General features: G+C 42.5%; 1 protein-coding gene across 2 annotated transcripts; it reads right to left on the reverse strand.

Annotated features, from left to right (window-relative positions):
* Positions 1–2338: 2338 nt before the first annotated feature.
* On the reverse strand, positions 2339–18475 carry C7H11orf54 (chromosome 7 C11orf54 homolog). 2 transcript variants are annotated; one of them, XM_059267346.1, is made up of 8 exons: positions 18212–18475; positions 14055–14153; positions 10825–10898; positions 10550–10651; positions 8887–9063; positions 7612–7761; positions 4776–4892; positions 2339–2599 (listed from the first exon to the last, which is right to left on the reverse strand). In XM_059267346.1, the coding sequence occupies exons 1-8, from the start codon at positions 18264–18266 to the stop codon at positions 2426–2428; spliced, it is 948 nt and encodes a 315-aa protein (XP_059123329.1). In that variant the 5' UTR covers positions 18267–18475; the 3' UTR covers positions 2339–2425. The 2 variants fall into 2 exon arrangements, with proteins under 2 accessions (XP_059123329.1, XP_059123330.1); XM_059267347.1 differs by lacking the exons at positions 10825–10898; positions 18212–18475 and having other exon boundaries at positions 14055–14155.
* Between the last annotated feature and the right edge of the window lie 898 nt (positions 18476–19373).

Raw genomic sequence — 19373 nt, forward strand, 5'->3', positions numbered from 1 at the left:
AGCTGTACAATGACAAGTATCAGTTCTTCCTGGTTCAATTTAACTCTGTGGCAGCCCAGTCCCAGCAAAGGTGTGTGTGTGTGTGTGTCCACCCCTGGATGCATGTGCAGGTGTTCATGAAGGTGGAAGATGGCAATGGAATCCCTGGAGCTGAGTCAGTTGTGAGCTGCCTCACGTGGGTGGTAGGGAATGAACTCAGGCCCTCTGGAAGAGCAGCAAGCGCTTCTGAGACATCTTTCCAGCTCCCAATTCTACTTTTGATGCTTGACCGCTGTGGTGGTTTGAATGAAAATGGCCCCATACACTCACAGGGAGTGGCATGTCTGGAGATGTGGCCTTGTTGAAGTGTGTCACAGAGAGTGGACTTTGAGGTTTCAGAAGCTCAAGCCAGGCCCAGTAGCTCACTCTCCCTTCCTGCTGCCTAAGGATCCAGATGTAGAACTCTCAGCCCCTCTCCAGCACCAACCATATCTACATATACTCTGCCATGCTTCCAGCCATGATGATAATAGACTAAACCTCTGAACTGTAAACCAGACCCCGATTATTTTCCTATGTAAGAGTTGCCATGGCTTGTCTTATTAAATTAAATGGCATGCCTTTAAATTGTACTGTCTCCACTTTCCCTTGTACCCTACAATTTGACAAATCAAGAGCCCCCAGATGCTCCTTTGATACCTGTGGGAAAAGCTCATGCAGGAACCATTAAAGCCAATCTTTCCCTGTTCTGTGAGGCCATTTTTTTTCCAGACAGGCCTAGTAGCTGTCCTGATCTGTCCAGAAACCTTCATTACATCAGGATTAATACCTCGTTGGTATGTGATTTCATTAGTCTTGATATCTGAACTAAATTAGGGAAGTGAATCCACCCTCTCTGCATGGGACCCCATGAGGAAAGAGAATTCGCTTACATTCCACCCTGCTATATTTCTCTTCACATGTTAATATCATGTATTAATCACATAATCTTTATTTGGTTTTTCCAACTAAACATATCCCAGAATCTAGCGACATGTCGTGCATAATCATCCACCCAGCCAACAAATATTTAGTGTATGCTTACGCTGGCACTGTGCTACAACGGGGCATCAACACCTCACTCAGCTCCAGAGGGCGGGGAAGAGAAATGAAAGAATACTGACACTGGGCCAGGTGGTGGTGGCGCACGCCTTTAATCCCAGCTCTTGGGAGGCAGAGGCAGGGGGATATCTGTGAATTCAAGGCCAGTCTGGTCTACAGAGTGAGATCCAGGACAGCCAGGGCTATCCTGTCACAGAGAAACCTTGTCTCAAAAAACCAAAATACATACATACATACATACATACATACACACACATACACACACATACATATATACATACATACATACATACATACAAACAAACACTGGGCTGGAGAGAGAAAGTGGATAAAGTCCTTGCTGCTTGATTATGAAGACTGGAGTTTGGATCCCCAGAACCCACATTAAAAAGCCAGGTAGGTGTGGCAGCTCATTGTAATCCCAGTGCTCAGTAGGTGAAGACAGGATTGCTCTGATTCATTAGCCTCGCTCAATCAGCAAGCCTGCTTTTAAGGTAGAGAGAAAGATACTGGGCATGAACTCTGGCCTCCATATGCACATGCACTGACATGCACTCACACACGAGGACATGCACACAGGTAGCATACCCATACACATTTTAAAAAGAATAGTAATATTCCTTTTATGTAGGTAAGATACTAAAACCAATATTAAACATGATTTTATTCAGTTTTGCCACAAAATCATGTTTATTTAAAAATAATTTGGGGATTCATACTCACAAGTCGTGTGCATTACAAAATAGAGAATCAGAACACTTATTTGCAGCTTAGTTCTAAGGAGTTCTTAGACCCACACCTTGTCGACATTATCAAGGTTAGAGAGTTGATTTCTGGCTAATGATATAGAGCAGCAAGAATTTTTCCAATCATCATCACCACACACTAACCACCATCACACAGTAACTTGTCATTTTTTTGAAAAGCATAAGATTTCTTGAATGTAGTCACATTGGGAAGAGGAACAAATAGGTCTCTGGATTCCCAACCACCCCCCACCATCCTGCTAAATCCATGTTGGGGTCTTTGGCATAAGGTTCAGGTTTAAGGAGAAGGCAAGAGGTATGCCTATGTATCTTTGTTCCAAATAATCTCCTTCACATGAAAGATGCAAAATAATGTGAGTATCATGTATCTATATCCTTGCATTTCAAATGCCATAAAAATAGCATTTACATAGTGATTTATTGTTTTTCTTCTGTGCTGGGGGTTAAGCTGGGGTTTTGCTTGCTATGGAAGCACTCTCTTCAGGGCCCTCTAGTGGATTTTTGAATTAGTATCAGCTCCTGAGTTAGTGATTTAACCTTAGCTAATCATTTCCTCTTCTAAGCAAGCATTAGCTGCTTTAATCTCTTCCAAACGCATGGGTCTCTTTGGGCTGATCAATGCGATAGAGGAACTGTGCAGGCGAGAAGTAGCCAAGATACTCCACTGTGTCTGGGGTAGTATCATAGTGGTAATGTCCGCCTTCTCCGTGATGACTGAAGAAATGAGTGTGCTCCAGTCGCAAATCGAGACCCTAGGACAACGGACAGTCTGTTAGTATGGATTCAAACTATTTTGATTACAATGTATTTAAGGGGAAGGAGAAGAAGGAGAAGCTTTTTGCCCCCGTCCCCCCCCCCCCATTTCTCTATTTCTCTGTGTAGTTTTGGTGCCTGTTCTCGATCTCTGTAAACCAGGCTGGCCTCCAACTCACAGAGATCTGCCTGCCTCTGCCTCCCGAATGCTGGGATTAAAGGAGTGCGCCACGACCGCCCTGCTACCTTTCGTTACTTTTAAAAAGTTTTTTAACATTACTTTTTGTTTGAGACAGGAACTTACTACATGGCTGAGACTAGCTTTGAACTCTCAATCTTCTGACCTATATCTCCCGAAAGACAGATCACAGGCCTCTATCACTAAATATGCAATTAAATGTTTGGTAGTGCTGGTGCTTGAATCCAGGGCCTCATGCATGCCAGGCGAGGGCTCTATCACTGAGTTCCATCTTCCAGCTGACTAGTGTTTAAGGAAGCAATGGAGTCACATGATAAGAGAAGCCAAGGATGCAAGAGGGTAAGTCAGCACAGTCATGGAGATATAACTTCCCTCTTTCTTCCCTTCCTTTCCTCAAGGCAGCAGACAAGAGCACCTTCCTGTATGTCCTTCTGGGAAAACTCTTAACATTTTTATCCAAACTGTAGCTTTCTGTGACTGTTCTGCATACTGCTTATTTAAAAATTAACACCACAGGGGACTGGGGAGATGACTCAGCGGTTAAGAGCACTGGCTGCTCTTCCAGAGGACCCAGGTGCAATTCTCAGCACCCACGTGGCAGCTGTAACCATCTGTAACTCCAGTTCCAGGGAATCTGACACCCTCTTATGGCCTCCATGGACAACATGGTACACACATAGTACACAGACACACATGCGCCACCACTGACACCACATGCGTCGGCAAAGCATCCATACACACAAAAGTAACAACATTTAGTTTCCTTCTTTACAAACTACAATACAGCTGGAGAGAGTTTAAATGTTAAATGCTTCGGCTTTCTTTGATACCTATGTGGCTGGCGTTCTGCTCAGGGACTGACTCTGTCAACAGCCACATTTACAGTATTTCTACTACTACAAACTGTTGTCACTGGTAATCTGTTAACTGATCATTTTACAGTCTTGTAAAGATAAAATCTGAGATACTGTCACTGGCTCCAAAGGCCTACCCATCACTATTTTGGCAGACACGTTCTCTGAATTAGCCAACAGCACTTACTTCTGGCCTGTAGCATTAGACTATGATGAACTCTAAACACAATGGAAAGAGATCCAAATCTTGTGCTTTATTATTATTATTTATTGGTTTTTTGAGACAGGGTCTCACTGGCCCAGACCTCACAGAGAACCTAGGGAGTGCTGGGATTAAAGGCATGTTCCACCACACCCAGCTCTTTTATTATTTAATAGAACAACTTCTGTGTAATTTACAATGCCTGTTCTTTTACTTTACTGAAGGTAAAATCTGCTCGGCCTAATACTCAGTGAGTGGAGAAAGCACGCATCCCTTCATCTTTCAGAACAGTTCCCATAAACTGGGCATGGTGATGCACACCTGTAACTTCAGCACAAAGAAGGCAGATGTGGGCAGGAGGTCATCCTTGCCTACATAAGGAGTTGGTGGTGGCCTGGATTGATGCATGAGGTCAAGAAATTTAAAAAAAGAAATCATGTGTGATGGCACATGCCTTTAATCCTAGCACTTGAGAACCAGAGGCATGTGGTCTGGTCTACGTAGTGAGTTCTAGGATGGCTAGGGCTGTGTAGAGAGACCCTGTCAAAAAAAAAAAAAAAAAAAACAACAACAACAACAACAAAAAAAAACCCAAACCAAAAAACAATCAAACAAACAAACAAAAATCCACAAGACTATCCTCCTGCTTAAATAACAAAATCCATATTTGGCTGGCAAGATGGTCCAGCTGGCCAAGTGCTTGCTGCCCAGGCAGACAAGCCGAGTCTGATCTGTGTACTCACATGGTGGGAGAGAAGTGACTCTCACAAGGTGCGCTCTGACCTCCACACATGTGCTGCAGCATGTGGTGTGCAAGTGCACATGCACACGCATACACACACCAAACAGTAAGTAACTGTTTTAAAAATGAGTATGCCACCAAGCATTAGCACTGATATAAAAGGCAGATGAAGACTCACTGGGTCTTTGGAGACAAAGACTGGCAGGCAGACCAAAGGAGCCTCCATCTCATAGAAATGTAACCACTTATTAACAGCTTCATCTGAGGTCAACGGGCAGGAAGAAAACTCTGCTGGCTGCAAAAAAATAAAAAATGAAAATTGTTAAACAGGAGAACACACTGACTATTAAATGAGAATTAAAAACATTTAAAATATGACCTCACTGTAAATTTTATACATCTCACTGAATGGTTTTGGCATTAATTACATACCCCAGTTTTAAGGCTGGCCAATCAATTTGTACAAACTAAAACTACTTCCTAAGTCAAGGAAGGAGTGAGGCAATTACTATCTGCTTTTACTTTTCATAGACCTTCAGTCTCTCTGCTGTATATGTTTTCCATTTGATGTGTGATTTTAATTTAATTTTATTTTTTGTGATAACTGGGGAGCTGTTAATACTTACACAAGTACTATATTCCTGAGCCATGGCCCCAGCCCCTCCCCATTCCAAACTATGTTTCTGCTGTAGTTCTGGGGACTGAGACCAGCAGCACTCGATCACAGAGCTACTCGGCTTTCCCTTTCCAACCCTTCCACCCCATTCTTTCTTTTTCCTCCAGTGCTAGGGATCAAACCCAGGACCTTGCACATGCTAGTCAAAGCCTCTCCACTGAGCCCCAGGCCCAGTTCTTGTAAGTTTGATCTGTACCCCGTAACTGCTGCCAGGAATAGCAAGTGGTGGAGAGAGAAACAAGGCCCTGCAAGTTGGTAGAGACATTAAAGAGAATAAAATACTTTGCAATAAGCTTAAAAAAGGAGGTGAGAGAACATATATAGGAAACTATAAAAATTGCTGGAAGAAATTAGAGTGAGGCCAGCAATTTGCTTCAGCAGGTCAAAGTCCTTGCAACCTGAATTTGACCCCTCAAATGCACAATGGAAGAAAAAAATCCAACTTTCTATTAAAAAAAAAAGATTATTAATGTATGTGTGCATGATGGGTATGTGTGTCACAGTGCCAATATAGAGGTCAGAGGACTACACAGAGTCTAAGTGGGATTTGGGCATTAAACTTTATCTCCAGGTCTCCAGAGCAGGCAACTCTCAGCCTGAGGACAGACTTCTGAAAATGGTCCTCTGATCTCCACATGTGTGCCCCTGCATTCACACATACACCCCACACAATAATAAAAACACAGAGAAGTTAGGATGGAAAAATGTGCTGTGTTTAGGGAAGGCAGAGATGACTGGAGATCGAGATGTCGGTACTCATGAAGACTGTCTGAGGACTTGGTCAGTGTTGAGGGCATCTTAGCACTACAGTTCTTGCCTCCTGGGTGTAAGACCTTGGCTTCTATCCCTAGAACCCCACCCCCATCCAGTAACAAGACTCATCACTGTAGGGATGTGGCTCTGTGGAAAAGTGACTGTGAGGCCCTGGGTTTGATCATCAGCATGGCAAAGGGCAAAGCGGAAAAAATCAACGTAATCGCTATTTAGATGCTGGTCTCACTATGTATCTCTGGCTGGCCTGGCACTCACAGAGGTCTACCTGCCTCTGTTCCCAAGTCCTGGATTAAAGACATGCACCACCATACCAAGCTGCTATTTACATCTTAATGATTTCTTTCTTTTTAAGTGGACAAACCCACCTAAACTTTCTATGAAATACCAGTGATATTTTAAAAACAAATCTGTAAAAGAAGTGAGAAGTTTTCACTTCTTAGCTACCGCAATTGATAGGGGACAGCTGCACAGCCAGGCATGTTCTCCCTGCTCCTGTCCACTGCTGTGATAAAACCACAACCAAAGGCCTCGGTAGGAAGGGGTTATTTCACCTTACAGCTTCCAGTCCATCATGAAGGAAGTCGGGGCAGGCACCTCCTCCCAGACCACGGAGGAGTGCTGCTTACTGGCTTGCTCTCCATGGCTTGCTAGGCCTTATCTTTTACACCACCCTGCTCATAGGGAGCTAGGCCCTCTCATATCAAGCATTAATTGAGAAAATACCCCCATAGACTTGCTCACAGGCCAATCGAATGGAGGCAATTTCTCAGCTGAGGTTCTCCCTTCTCAGGTGACAGACCTATGTCAAGTTGACAAAAACTAACCAGAACACACGTAGACCAATGCAGCAGAGGAGAGAGGCCAGAAACAAAGGCCTTGCATGGAGTGGGGGGTAAATGATTTCTTTCCTTTTAAAAATGGTATTTATTTTAATTTTGTGTGTTTTCATGTTTTGCCGGCATGTATGTGTGTGCACCATGTGCATGCCTGGTGCCCGTGGAGCCTAAAGAGGGCATCAGATCCGCTGGAACTGAAGTTAATGAAGGTTGTGAGCCACTATGTGGGGGATGGAAATTGAACCCAGGTCCTCAGCAAGAGCAGCAAGTGCTCTTAACTACTCAGTCATTTCTCCTGCCTGGGTGAGTGATTTTTCAACAAGAGTGTCAAGCACCAGTCAATGAGAAAAACGGACACACACGTGCAGAGGGATGAAGCTTATGTGATCTCTGCACCATATATAAGCTACCTTCAATGGAGCAAAGATAGAATGTCAGAGCTAAAATTTACAGAAATGAACAAAAAACCACAGGGGAAATTTCCTGTGACACTGGGGTTGATCATGGTTTGTTGGGCCATGTGAAAATTAAAAACTTTTACCATGAATGGTATATATCTGTAATCCTAGCACTTAGGAGGCTGAGGCCAAAGACTTGTTAATCCAAAGTCAATGCAGTCTATAAGTAAGTTTGAGACTAGCCTGAAGTATCCAGCAAGACTCTGCCTCCTCTTCCTCACAGAACGTGAAAAACTGCTGTGTCTATGCAGGCAGCCTCAGAGCCCTTACCATGATGTGGGCCTTGACTTTCCCCTTCTGCACAACGAAGGTGCCTCCCATCCCCACAGGCTTGTTTCCATAGTGCTTTTCTAGAGTCTGCCTCATGCAAGTCACAAAGTTGAGCTGTCCCGTTCTTCTCTTGGCTTGCACCTTGATGACCTGCAGAGGGTGAAATGGTGCACAGAACCTCACCAACTGTCAAAGTCTACGTGGATAACGGCCTAAATGTACCATTATAAAACTTCCTGCCACCAGGAAATAGTCTTGTCTGCTCAGCACACAGATTAGAGCTGGGGTGTCTCAGTCCTTGTCTTAATTAAATCTCTCTCTCTCTCTCTCTCTCTCTCTCTCTCTCTCTCTCTCTCTCTCTCTCTCTCACACACACACACACACACACACACACACACACACACACACACACGCACACCAGCTATGTGTGACTCCAACAATCTTATTCATGAGTCCTTGAACTGAGTCCTATGCTGAACTCTGGAGACCAAGATGGGGAAAGTTTGAGGATTACCAGGCTTAACGGGATTCATCTCTGGTAATGGGGGCTCACGACATGTTTACAAGGTCTCACTTCCTATAAAATTTTGGACGAGGTCTCTCTATGTTCTTGGGTACTTTTAGATCTCTATTTCATTTCTCAAATAGCTGAAGTGGCTCTTCTTTCAAGACCTAAGTCCTCACAGAGGCTAATACTGAGATGAAGCAGGCACTCATTCTCCTTCTCCTTTTGTTTTAGCTACCACTTCCGGCACAATTCAGGTTATCCTGAAATAAACAAGTGCCTATTTACTACCCATAAGTAGGCACAATCCTATTGTTTCATGCAATGACAACGCCCTAGATTAGTATCTTGTTATCTTCTACTCAGAAAAGTGTCCTTTTTACTAAGTAATATTCTTTTTTTTTTTTGGTTTTTTTTTTGTTTTTTTGAGACAGGGTTTCTCTGTGTAGCTTTGCGCCTTTCCTGGATCTCGCTCTGTAGACCAGGCTGACCTAGAACTCACAAAGATCCGCCTGCCTCTGCCTCCCGAGTGCTGGGATTAAAGGCATGCGCCACCACCGCCCGGCCCTAAGTAATATTCTTAACTTTGGTTTTAAAAAAGATTTTCTTTCCCTGCACTGTTCTGAATAATTAATTAATATTATTTAATTATATAAAAGCTTTGGCATTGGCACATCTGGTTTTCTTCGGAGACTATACTGGGGGCAATAAAAGCTCAAATTTTTAGATGAGAAGACATAAAGAATGCATGTTGTGATGGACATAATCACCTTGCCAGGTTGGCCCTCACTGGCAAAAAGATTAGCCAGCAGTGCGCATCCAAAGTCGTGGTATTTTTGGCTGTATTTCTCCAGCAGGCACTTCCCATCTGTAGGGTTAATTCGGGCAAAGTAACTTCCATTCACAGGACGGTTGTGTTCACTTGCTGTCTGAACAACTGGCATGAACTAGAAATAAAAAAGTCAATTTTAGTGTGTTAATGAATAAAATGTTTTCTCTCAGACTTTAAGAAATGTTATCGCAGGTCTCTTTCTCATACTTTTGTGGTGTTGGTCTTTGCTCATGCTAGGACAGGGCTCTCCCACTGGCCTCCACTCCCTGCCCTTATTTCAAACTGTAATCCACCAACAACATGACCATTCCCCAGTGCCACTTCAGGGACAGACTAACCCCTCTGTGGGAGTTAATGGTTGGAGAGGAGCTGGCTCCCCCTCTCCCTGCTCTCTGCTGCCCAGATGCAGTAGGTGAGAAGCTTTGTTACATCATGTCTTCCTCACTGTGTTCTCTCTCCCCAAAGGGCTGAAGCAATCAGGAAAATCAGCGAGGAACACAAACTTCCGAAACCACGAACCAAAAGTGTGTCCTTTGAACTACCTACTGCCATGATCTTGTCACAAAGATCATGACTTATAAAATGGTTTTTGAATTTTTCTTTTAGTCATTTATTTTATGTGTCTAAGTGTTTTGCCTGCACATACGTGTGGCAGACATGCTCACAGAAGCCAGAAGGCAGCACTGGATCCCTGGAACTGGATTTACAGACGGTTGTGAGCTGCCATGTGGTGGCTGGGCACTGAACTGGGAGAGTAGCCACTTACCCTGTAAGCCACTTCTCCATCCTCAGTTTTATAAAATGTTTACAACATTTCTTTTTTGGAGACGACTCTGGCTGTGTATCCTAGTAACTTGCTATGAGGCCTAAGGTGGCATGGAACTCACAAACTCAGATACACTCATCTTGCCTCAATTCTGATACTACTGTGTCTATCCCAACACCTGACAAAACATCTTATTTAATTAATTAATTACATTTTGAGATAGGGTCATATTCTGTGGTCCTGGCTGCCTATGTAAATCAGGCTGACCTCAAATGTATAGTAATCCTACTCAACCTCTCAAATATTAGGCTTACAAGCATGAGTCATGATGTATGGCTCAAAATGTCTAGTCATAGATTTTAACTTTTTTTTTTTTATCTTGAACACTGGGAAAATTATATCTTCTACAAGAGGTTCTGTGATTTTTGAACATTCGGTCTATCTGGTGAGGTTAAAAGAGAGTGGCAGTCTGGTCTCATCATCGTGAGATGTAAATCAACAGTGGTATCTTACTATCATATGGCATATGTAGTAATACTGTACTTAGTATAAATGGCACATATTAACACGCCACATAGAGTACCCATGATACACACTAGTACTAGCCATTAACTTTTGTAAATAGCCATTGGTTCACTCTGATAGTTTCTTAATGTTTGGTTTTTAACATGGAGATATCCCCATCATTTCTCTTTCAATCCAAAGCTGCTTTTATATGACAACAAGGATTTGCAGAGAAGTGAGGGATCCTAATATATGTAAGAATAAAAATCGATTTTGACAGGCCATTGAATAACCAGACGTCAAATGAACAGATTCCTATACACACACTGACCTCAGAATTGAACCCAAGCGTCTGAAATGGACCTGCCCCTGCTCCAAGGATAAAAGCTCCAGGCAGCTTTATTTCTTTTGCAATCTCATTTAGGTCATAAACCTATAAAAAGAAAAAAGTTACTGAAGTTGTAATATAACAATTTCCTGATTTGTATTTTACAATAGTCAACTGCTTCCTCGCCTGCCTGCCACACTCATCGGTGGTCTTAGTGACAAACAGGAGTCAACCCAGTTTCTATAGTCTGTGAATACAAAGAATAAAAGCATACTTACTTTTTTTTTGTTTACAAGAGGCATTAAGTAAGGCACACCTCCTACTTCTGCAATTCTAGTTTGCCCACAGATGCCTAAAAAACACAAGCCATCTTAAAAGCAGGCAAACGCAGCATTCAAGTATAAGATTCCAGAAGCCACTGACTTATAAGGAACAGATGTAAGAGGATCCCAGTGTTGGAACTAACAGGGATGGGAAGGTTCAAGTGGTCCCTTCTTGGTCCCGCTTCAACTGCCGCCGACAACATCGTCACTGAGCATGGCTTGGGGACTGGTGGTTATTGAGAGGACAGGGGCCAACTTGTGGGTAGAGTTTCTAGAATTCATCTGCCTAGTAATCTCTTAGAAATCTTCCCCTGCCAAGGGCATTTTTATTTTAAAAAAATGTATTCTTTCTTTTGGCCTAAGTTGTATTTTTAAATTTTTAAGACACTTTGCTCGGTTAGAATTTTCTTCTTTAGATCCATGCTGAGAAATCTTTCTATACATTGTTTATACAAATAACAAGTATGATAGAAAACCTTTGGATGCTAGGAAGTTTCTATGTGTGTATGTCTGTAGTTGTGTAGGTATTTTGTTGTTTTGTGTGAAGGACTGAATCCAGGGCTAAAAACATACCCTACCACTAAGCTGTCCCCTCCCTAGGGTCTCTACTTACATTTTAAAATATATTTGATTTATTAATTGATTGCATGTGTATATATCTGGGCGTGTTGTATGTGTGTAGAGTGTATGTTTATGTGCACATACTGCGCATGTATGTCAAAAGTAGAAGCCAGAGAAGGATGTTGGGTGACCTGCTCTATCACTCTCTACCTTATTCCTTGAGGGTCTTTCACTGAACTTGGAGCAATCTCCAGCAACCTTCTGCATCTGCCCCAGTACACATGGCTACTTCAGGTGTTTATGTGGGTGTTGGGATCTGAACTCAGGCTTGAGCAGCAAGAGTCGTTACCCACTGAGCTATCTCTCCAGCCCCTCTACTTACATTTTTTTCTTTCTTACATTTATTTATTTTGTATGTGTGTGATGGTGGAGGTCAGAGAACAACTTGTGGGAGTCTTCCCCTTCCACCATGTGGATTCTGGGGATCAGACTCAGTTCATCAGGTTTGACAGCAATGGCTTTTACTGTTGAACCACCTTGCCAGCCCCTCTACCTACATTTTTAGTAATTATTATAACAATGAAGTGAGACACAATTTGGGAGAAGGCACTGTTTTAAAGTAGAGTAGAAATTATCTTTTACTTGAGAAGTCTTGCAAGGATATCATTCACTGAAGTACATGTAATCTCCCTACTGTTATGTAGAGGAGAGATGCAAAGTCTTACAGGTGCCTTCTGTGTTTGAGGAGGAGCAGAAATTATCCCCAGATTGTGCACTGAGTGATAGAGATGGTGATGGCTGGAGGAGGAACTCCTATAGGGCTCTTGGCTGTCCAGGGAACAGGTAAGAAGGGAGCCATAGGCAGAGCTGTGCTACACACAACTGAAAACTCCTAGAGAGCTAGTTGAGACAAATTTCAAAGATGCTAGATCCTGGTTAAAATGACAAGATTATGTGAAAAACTCCCGAAGATTATACAAAAGAGGTGGAGGCAGGGGGAAAGATCCTGGGAAGAGCATCCTAAAGAGTCTGCTAGACAGAGAAAGGCAGCCTGAGAAACAAATTACTCTTCAAAATGAAATCAGAAACCACAGGGGATTACAGGGAGAGGAAAGAAGGGGCGATTTTTGTTTGTTTGTTCACAAGGTTTCACTGGGGCTAGAGAGATGGTTCAGCAGTTAGGAGCATGGACACTCTTCTAGACCGGGGTTCAGTTCCCAGCACCCATCACCGTCTCCTGTCTGTAACTGCAGTCTCAGAGGATCTGACATCCTCTTCTGGCCTCCACAGGCACCAGGCATGCACAAGGTGCACACTCATACCTGCAGACAAAGCACTACTACACATAAAGTAAACGTTTTGAGATGGTTTCTAATGGTTTCAGGTGTTGAGAGAGACTGCCATCTGGTCTATTTACAATCAAAGACTGTTTGACCTGGACGACTCCCACAACATGAAACTGAACTTTCCTATTTAATGTCTCTAAGGCTGTGGTAAATTATGGGACTTAGTCCAGGTAATGGGATTCACAGACACGAGGGAGAGGCAGGACTAGCGGCTAAGAATTCCAAGCAGATTACTTTTTAACCAAATATGTCAATTAACATAATAAAAGAAACAGAAAAATGCACTAATCTTTAATCCCTCATTACCAGAGGGCATATGGAAGGGGGTTAGACTTTGAAACACACCGTCTTTGGTCTTGATCAGGACACTCCTGGGTTTACTGAGCCTCTCTCATGCTCCACGTACCTTGGAATACTGCTGCCATGGCACGTCTGCTCCAGTCTGTCACACTGAGACTGTTTCACTCAACCAATGGTCATCTCTTTCCCTTCTCACTTAAACTTGACAAATTTCTTGAAGAGGTCTAAGCATTTAATAGATGAATCAAATATAAGCCCTAAAAAGAGGCTTATTTAATTTTAAATTATGTGTATGATGTGTGGGCATATATGCTCAGGAATGCAGACTCCTTCGGAGTCTAGAAGAGGGCCTTGGATCCTCTGGAGCTGGAGTTACAGGCAGCTGTGAAGCACCTAATGTGGGTGCTGGAACCAAACGAGTCCTCTGAAAGAGCAAAGGCACTTTTAACTGCTGAGCCATCTCTCCAGCCCCCAAACATAGGCCTCTTAAGAGATTTTCTGAGCTTGAGTAAATAATACAACCAAAAATTAAAGGAAGTTTTGTTGTTAAGATTATTATGTATACAGTGTTCTGTTTGCATGTATGCCTGCCTGCCAGAAGAGGGCACCAGATCTCATTACACATGAGAATTGAATGTGGTTGCTGGGAATTGAACTCAGGACCCCCGGAAGATCAGCCAATGCTCTTAACCTCTGAGCCATCTCTCCAGCCCCCAAAGAGAAGTTTTCATAAGTCAATTGGGAAGTTAAAAACAAAATTCTTGTGCTCTCAAATTTTAGCCTACTGAGTATGTTACATAACCAAACGTTCATCAAGGATTATGAACACACAATGAAATCTGGCCCACAGAAACTAAGCCAAATTGAGCCTGAAAGTTGTAACAACAGCCTTTATTCATAGAGGAAAATAATACTGGCTTCCGAAAAAGAGTATGGCTGAAAACCGAAACCATTTTTTTTTTTTTTAAGACTACGCACCTTTGACAGGAAAGGTAAATGGCTCCTTTGTTAAATCTGGGCAGTCAACCACGGAAACCTGGACATCAGCAAAGTTGTCCTTCAGCCCCTTCTGCAAAACTAATAAAAGACAAGCAAAGGAGTTATTTAGCATTAGGCAAAATTTGGCCACCATATACTAAATCTTCCTTCAAACTTAGACCACTATAAAAAAGAGAGATGGGTCAGGGTGGTGGCACATGCCTTTTATCCCAGCACTCGGGAGGCAGAGACAGGTGGATCTCTGTGAGTGTGAGGCCAGCCTGGTCTACAGAGTGAGTTCCCTGGACAGGCAGGGCTATACAAAGAAACTCTGTTATGAAAAACTAAAAAAAAAACCACAAAAAAAAAACCTAAAAAAAAAAAAAAGGAGGGATGGACCCAGGACTTCAGCACAAAGCAGTCTACCAATGACCTGTACCACCAACTGAGGAATGGTCTTACTGATGAATAAAATTAGACTTTGACATGATCAGAAGACATAATGTACTCTATGACACATACATACCAATAATTACTAACCTTGGTGTGGTGGTTTATAGAAGAATGGTTCCCATAACCTCATATATTTGAATGCTTAGTTACCAGGGAGTAGAACTGTCTGAGAAGGATTAGAAGGTGTGGCCTTATTGGAAGAGGTGTGTCACTGGGAGTGGGCTTTGAGGTTTCCAAAGCTCTTGTCAGGCCTAGTTTCTCTCTCTCTCTTCCTGCAGCCTTGGGTCAGGATGCAAAGCTCTCAGCTTCTGCACCAGTACCATGCCTGTCTGCTTCCCTCTGTGGTGATCATGGACTAATCCTCTAAAACTGTAAGCAAGCCCCAGTTAAATGCTCTTTTATAGGAGCTGCCATGGTGCCTGGGTAAGCCCCGGTCCGTCCCTCTTTTCTATGATGTGAAGGACAGTTTGTCATGTCTTGTCATGGTGTCTCTTCACAGCAACAGAGCAGTGACTAAGACGTGCAGAAAGGAAGCAGATGGCACACAAGTAAGGGCTAGCTTCCCTTGAGGGGATTTCAAAAACCCAATGAAAGGGATTTCAAGCCACATGTTTAGTGGAGGTTACAGACAAGTGTTGCTATATATTTGATCACACTGTGAACCCTGAGGTTGCATTATTTAAATAAAATCAACCATAGGTCAAGAGGTGGAGCAAGCAACCAGTTGAAAGGAAGTAATCATAGAGAGTGAAGGGAAGTCAGGAGGTCAGAGAGAGAGAGGCACAAGAAGTAGAAGGGAGGGACAACTGGTTGGAGGAGTTCTTGTTTCAGACAGACTAGGAGAAAAATCTCTTTCTAAGAAGACAGCAGAGGAGGAGGGTCAACCGGCTGCTTTCTTTGCCTCTCTGAGCTAGCAGATTTTCACTTCAGCATCTGGCTCCTGAGTCTTTATTGGTAAAATAAAAAGACAGAGACTTAGAACAACATTCGCCTCCCTACATGGATATACATGCTGAATATATATTTTGACTTGAATGGTAGTTATGTAGTTAGGGTTTTATTTCTGTGCAGAGACATCATGACCACGGCAACTCTCATAAAGGAAAATATTTAATTGGGGCTGGCTTACAGTTCAGAAGTTTAGTCCATTATCATCATGGCAGGAAGCATGGCAACATGCAGGCAGACATGGTGCTGGAGAAGGAGCTGAGAGTTCTACATATGAATATGCAGGCACCAGGCAGAGAACTGGCTTGAGCTTCTGAGACCTCAAAGCCCACCCCAATACTGACACACTTCCTCCAGCAAGGCCAAGCATTCACACACATCTATGGGGCCATACTTGTTCAAACCATCACACATTAGTGTGGTGCTCACATTCTGCAAGCACTATACTTTATTGAAGTGCATTATGCCATAATACAAATGTAGAAAAACATAGTGTCTTAACATTCCAGAACTTTATTCTTCAATAACTTTATTTTATTTTACTTGGTTTTTTGAAACAGAGGTCTCACTATGTAGCCCTGGGTGTCCTGGAACTTAATACATAGACCAGGCTGGCCTCAAACTTAGAGAGAGATCTTCCTGACTCTGTTCAAGAGAATTTTAATAATAATTTATAAAAGTATGTCCAATAACCTGGTATCCCATAGCTCCTTACCAGAGAAGAATGATACTTGTGAAAATCAGAATCTGATACCAATTAAGTGAGTGACAGCTTTGTGTTATGGAATATTATTATTATTATTATTTTGGTTTTTTGAGACAGGGTTTCTCTGTGTAGCTTTGGTGCCTTTCCTGGAACTCACTCTGTAGCCTAGGCTGGCCTCGAACTCACAGAGATCCGCCTGCCTCTGCCTCCCAAGTGCTGGGGTTAAAGGCGTGTGCCACCACTGCCTGGCTTTGGAATATTATTTTAAGATGTGTTACATTTGTTATGCTGTGGAACATTTGTTTTAATGATGCAAAGATGTGTTGCATTCTTTCATGTTACATTTGTTAAACTCTGTGAAGCTGTGTTACTTTGCCTGTCTAAAACACCTGATTGTCTAATAAAGAGCTGAACAGCCAATAGCAGTGCAGGAGAAAGGAGAGGCAGGGCTGGCAGGCAGAGAGAATAAACAGAAAGAAGATCTAGGAGCAAGTAGGATGAAGGAGTGAGAAAAGAAGGGGCCAGCCACCCAGCCACACAGGCAGACACAGAATAAGGAGAGAAAAGATATACAGAAATAGAGAAAGGTAAAAGCACAGAGACAAAGGGTAGACAGGATAATTTAAGACTGCTACAGTGCAGCTCAATTTAACAAATATATGTATTTTGTTTATTTATAGAACATGCACACGCATGCGTGCTAAGGTGCATGTAGAGATTAGGTGACAACTCCTTAAGTCGGTTCTCTTCTTCCACTAGGTTGGTCCCAGGGATGGAAGTCAGGTTGTCATACTTGTGCTACAGGCATCTTTACCCACTGGGCCATTTCATCAGCCCTATGAGCAATATATTTTTAAGGATCAGAAAAATAGTATAGGAAAGCAATTAAAAAAAAAAAAGCAAAAAGCAGGTACATGTTTGAGTCAGTCTCTTCAAGAACAGTTAACTACCAGGTAGCACACTGTGAGAAGTACGGGACCATTACGGAGACAGGAGTTCTACAGAACGGAACCTAACCACATCAAGGACAGGGCAGATCCTGAGACATCAAAGGTTTGAATGTATACCTTCTGGGCTTCATTTTGTGTATTCAGTCATCTTTTTCCTTCTCTGGTTTAGATTGGGGGAACTTCCTTAAATTCTTGTTTGAACAAGGTAAACAAAACACAAGAAATATCCACAGACAAATTTAAGTAAGTGAATTGACAATCTGTGAATAAGGAGGCAGGCAAAGCATATTTGGGACTATGAGCAATACTCAATAGTAGATTATCTATCTATCTATCTATCTATCTATCTATCTATCTATCTGTTTATTTATTTGTAATGTATGAGTGTTTTGCCTGCATGTATGTCTGTGCACCGTCTGGAGCTGAAGGCCAGCAGAGGGCACTGAATTCCCTAGAACTGACAATTACAGACAATTGTGAGCTGCTATGGGAGTTCTGGGACAGAACTCGGGTCACCGGAGTTCAGCCAGTGCTCTTAACCACTGAGCCATCTCTCCAGCAAACTATATATTTAAAGAATACTGTTATTGTTAATATTGCACAACTCTCTGCTAGTTTTCATTGCACAACAAGACCACTATAAATGAGAGATGATGGTTACTTCTAGGACAAATAAGCAGAGAAGGAACCACCGCGAGGGTTGGGAACAAAAGGAATTTTGAATTTGTCTATAATCATCTTTCAAAAAATTTAAAACTCTGCATACGTGTCAGTATGTAGAGAGGACCAGCTTTTAAGGTATTATGTGCAGTTTTACGTGATGCTAAGGATCTTGAAATTAAACAACTTCCATAAGATGGGCTAATAAGTGTAAATGCTTATAACATAAGCATAAAAACTTATAAAAGTTGCTTTATTTTATTTTTTGAGAGATAGAATTTTGGATTTTTTAAATTTAAAAATAATACTAAAATTCTTGTATCAAAAGTACCATTTCAATAAGATACAGATAGGTAATTAGCTACATATGTATCTCAGGGATCTTTTGGTTTTGTTTCCTGGGACAGTCCTTAAAATCCCAAGGCTAACATCATTTTTACCTTCAGCAAGCTCCTCCAGACTTGGCACATGAAAAGAAAACTCAATACAAGCCATTTTCTTTCTTCTCAGCAAGGTTGCTCAAACACAGCAGCTGTTGGCTAACAATCACGAGAGTTCACAGGGCACCAGCACGAACCGTCCCTGGGGTTCTGGAAATGAGTACCAGAGTTCAGTTACTTGCTGAAGGCAAAGGCCATCGAGGTTCCACATCCTCAGAGCTCACTTATGTAAGGAGGGCAAAGTGCCCCAAACACAGCACCATGTCCACTCCATGTGAGCAGGAGGCGAGGGACCTCTTCCCCACTCTTCTTGCCCTCTTCTCCCTTTTAGTCTGTTTTTCTATTTTCTTCCTTCCCTCCCTCCCTCTCTCCCCCCTCTTTCCCTCCCCACTTTCTCTCCTCCCTTCCTGGCAGTGTTGTATATAGAACCCAGGGCCTCAGCTGAGTGCTATATCCCAGCCCAATACTGTATTTGAACCTGTTCTTTTTCATTTCTATGTGTTCAGTTCTGAGATGGAGCCAGGGCCTCTGGCATACCAGGAAAGCACTCTCCCACTGAGTGCTATACTAACAGAGGGCTTTTCTAAGAGGGTCTAAGAATGTGGTCTTGAAACAAAAGATATGTACTAAGGATTACAAACAAGTGGTTGAACTCTGTGTGTTCATGTGTGTAGGTATGCACCGTTTACAAGATTCTATATCTTTATCTATAGAAAACATATGATAGATCATTTTTTTCCTACTCTCTATTTGACATTTAAACTAAAAGTTAATTGTCTTAGACCTAATAAGTTGTTTTTAATATTGAATTTATTTATTTGTGTGTGTGTGTGTGTGTGCACATCACACCACACCTGTGGTGGTCACAGGACAACTTATAGGAGTTGGTTCTCTCTCCACCGTGTGGATGTTGGGGACTGAACTCAGACAGTCAATCTTGATGGTAAGTACCTTTACCCACCAAGCCATCTTGCTGGCCTACTACCCTCATTATTAATTTTTTTTTTTTGAGACAGCGTTTTTCTGTGTAGCTTTGCGCCTTTCCTGGAACTCACTTGGTAGTCCAGGCTGGCCTCAAACTCACAGAGATCTGCCTGACTCTGCCTCCCGAGTGCTGGGATTAAAGGCGTGCGCCACCACCGCCCAGCTACCCTCATTATTA

Source organism: Peromyscus eremicus, chromosome 7 (genome assembly GCF_949786415.1).
Source record: "Peromyscus eremicus chromosome 7, PerEre_H2_v1, whole genome shotgun sequence".
Classification (NCBI taxonomy): domain Eukaryota; kingdom Metazoa; phylum Chordata; class Mammalia; order Rodentia; family Cricetidae; genus Peromyscus; species Peromyscus eremicus.

Excerpts from the sequence above, each read along its gene's own strand:
- C7H11orf54 (XM_059267346.1), bottom strand. The coding sequence starts at position 18,266 with ATGGCTTGTATTGAGTTTTCTTTTCATGTGCCAAGTCTGGAGGAGCTT. Across the intron at positions 9,064-10,549 it reads CGCTTGGGTTCAATTCTGAG|TTCATGCCAGTTGTTCAGAC; the intron begins GTCAGTGTGTGT and ends TTTTATTTCTAG. Across the intron at positions 4,893-7,611 it reads AAGTCAAGGCCCACATCATG|CCAGCAGAGTTTTCTTCCTG; the intron begins GTAAGGGCTCTG and ends ATTTTTTTGCAG.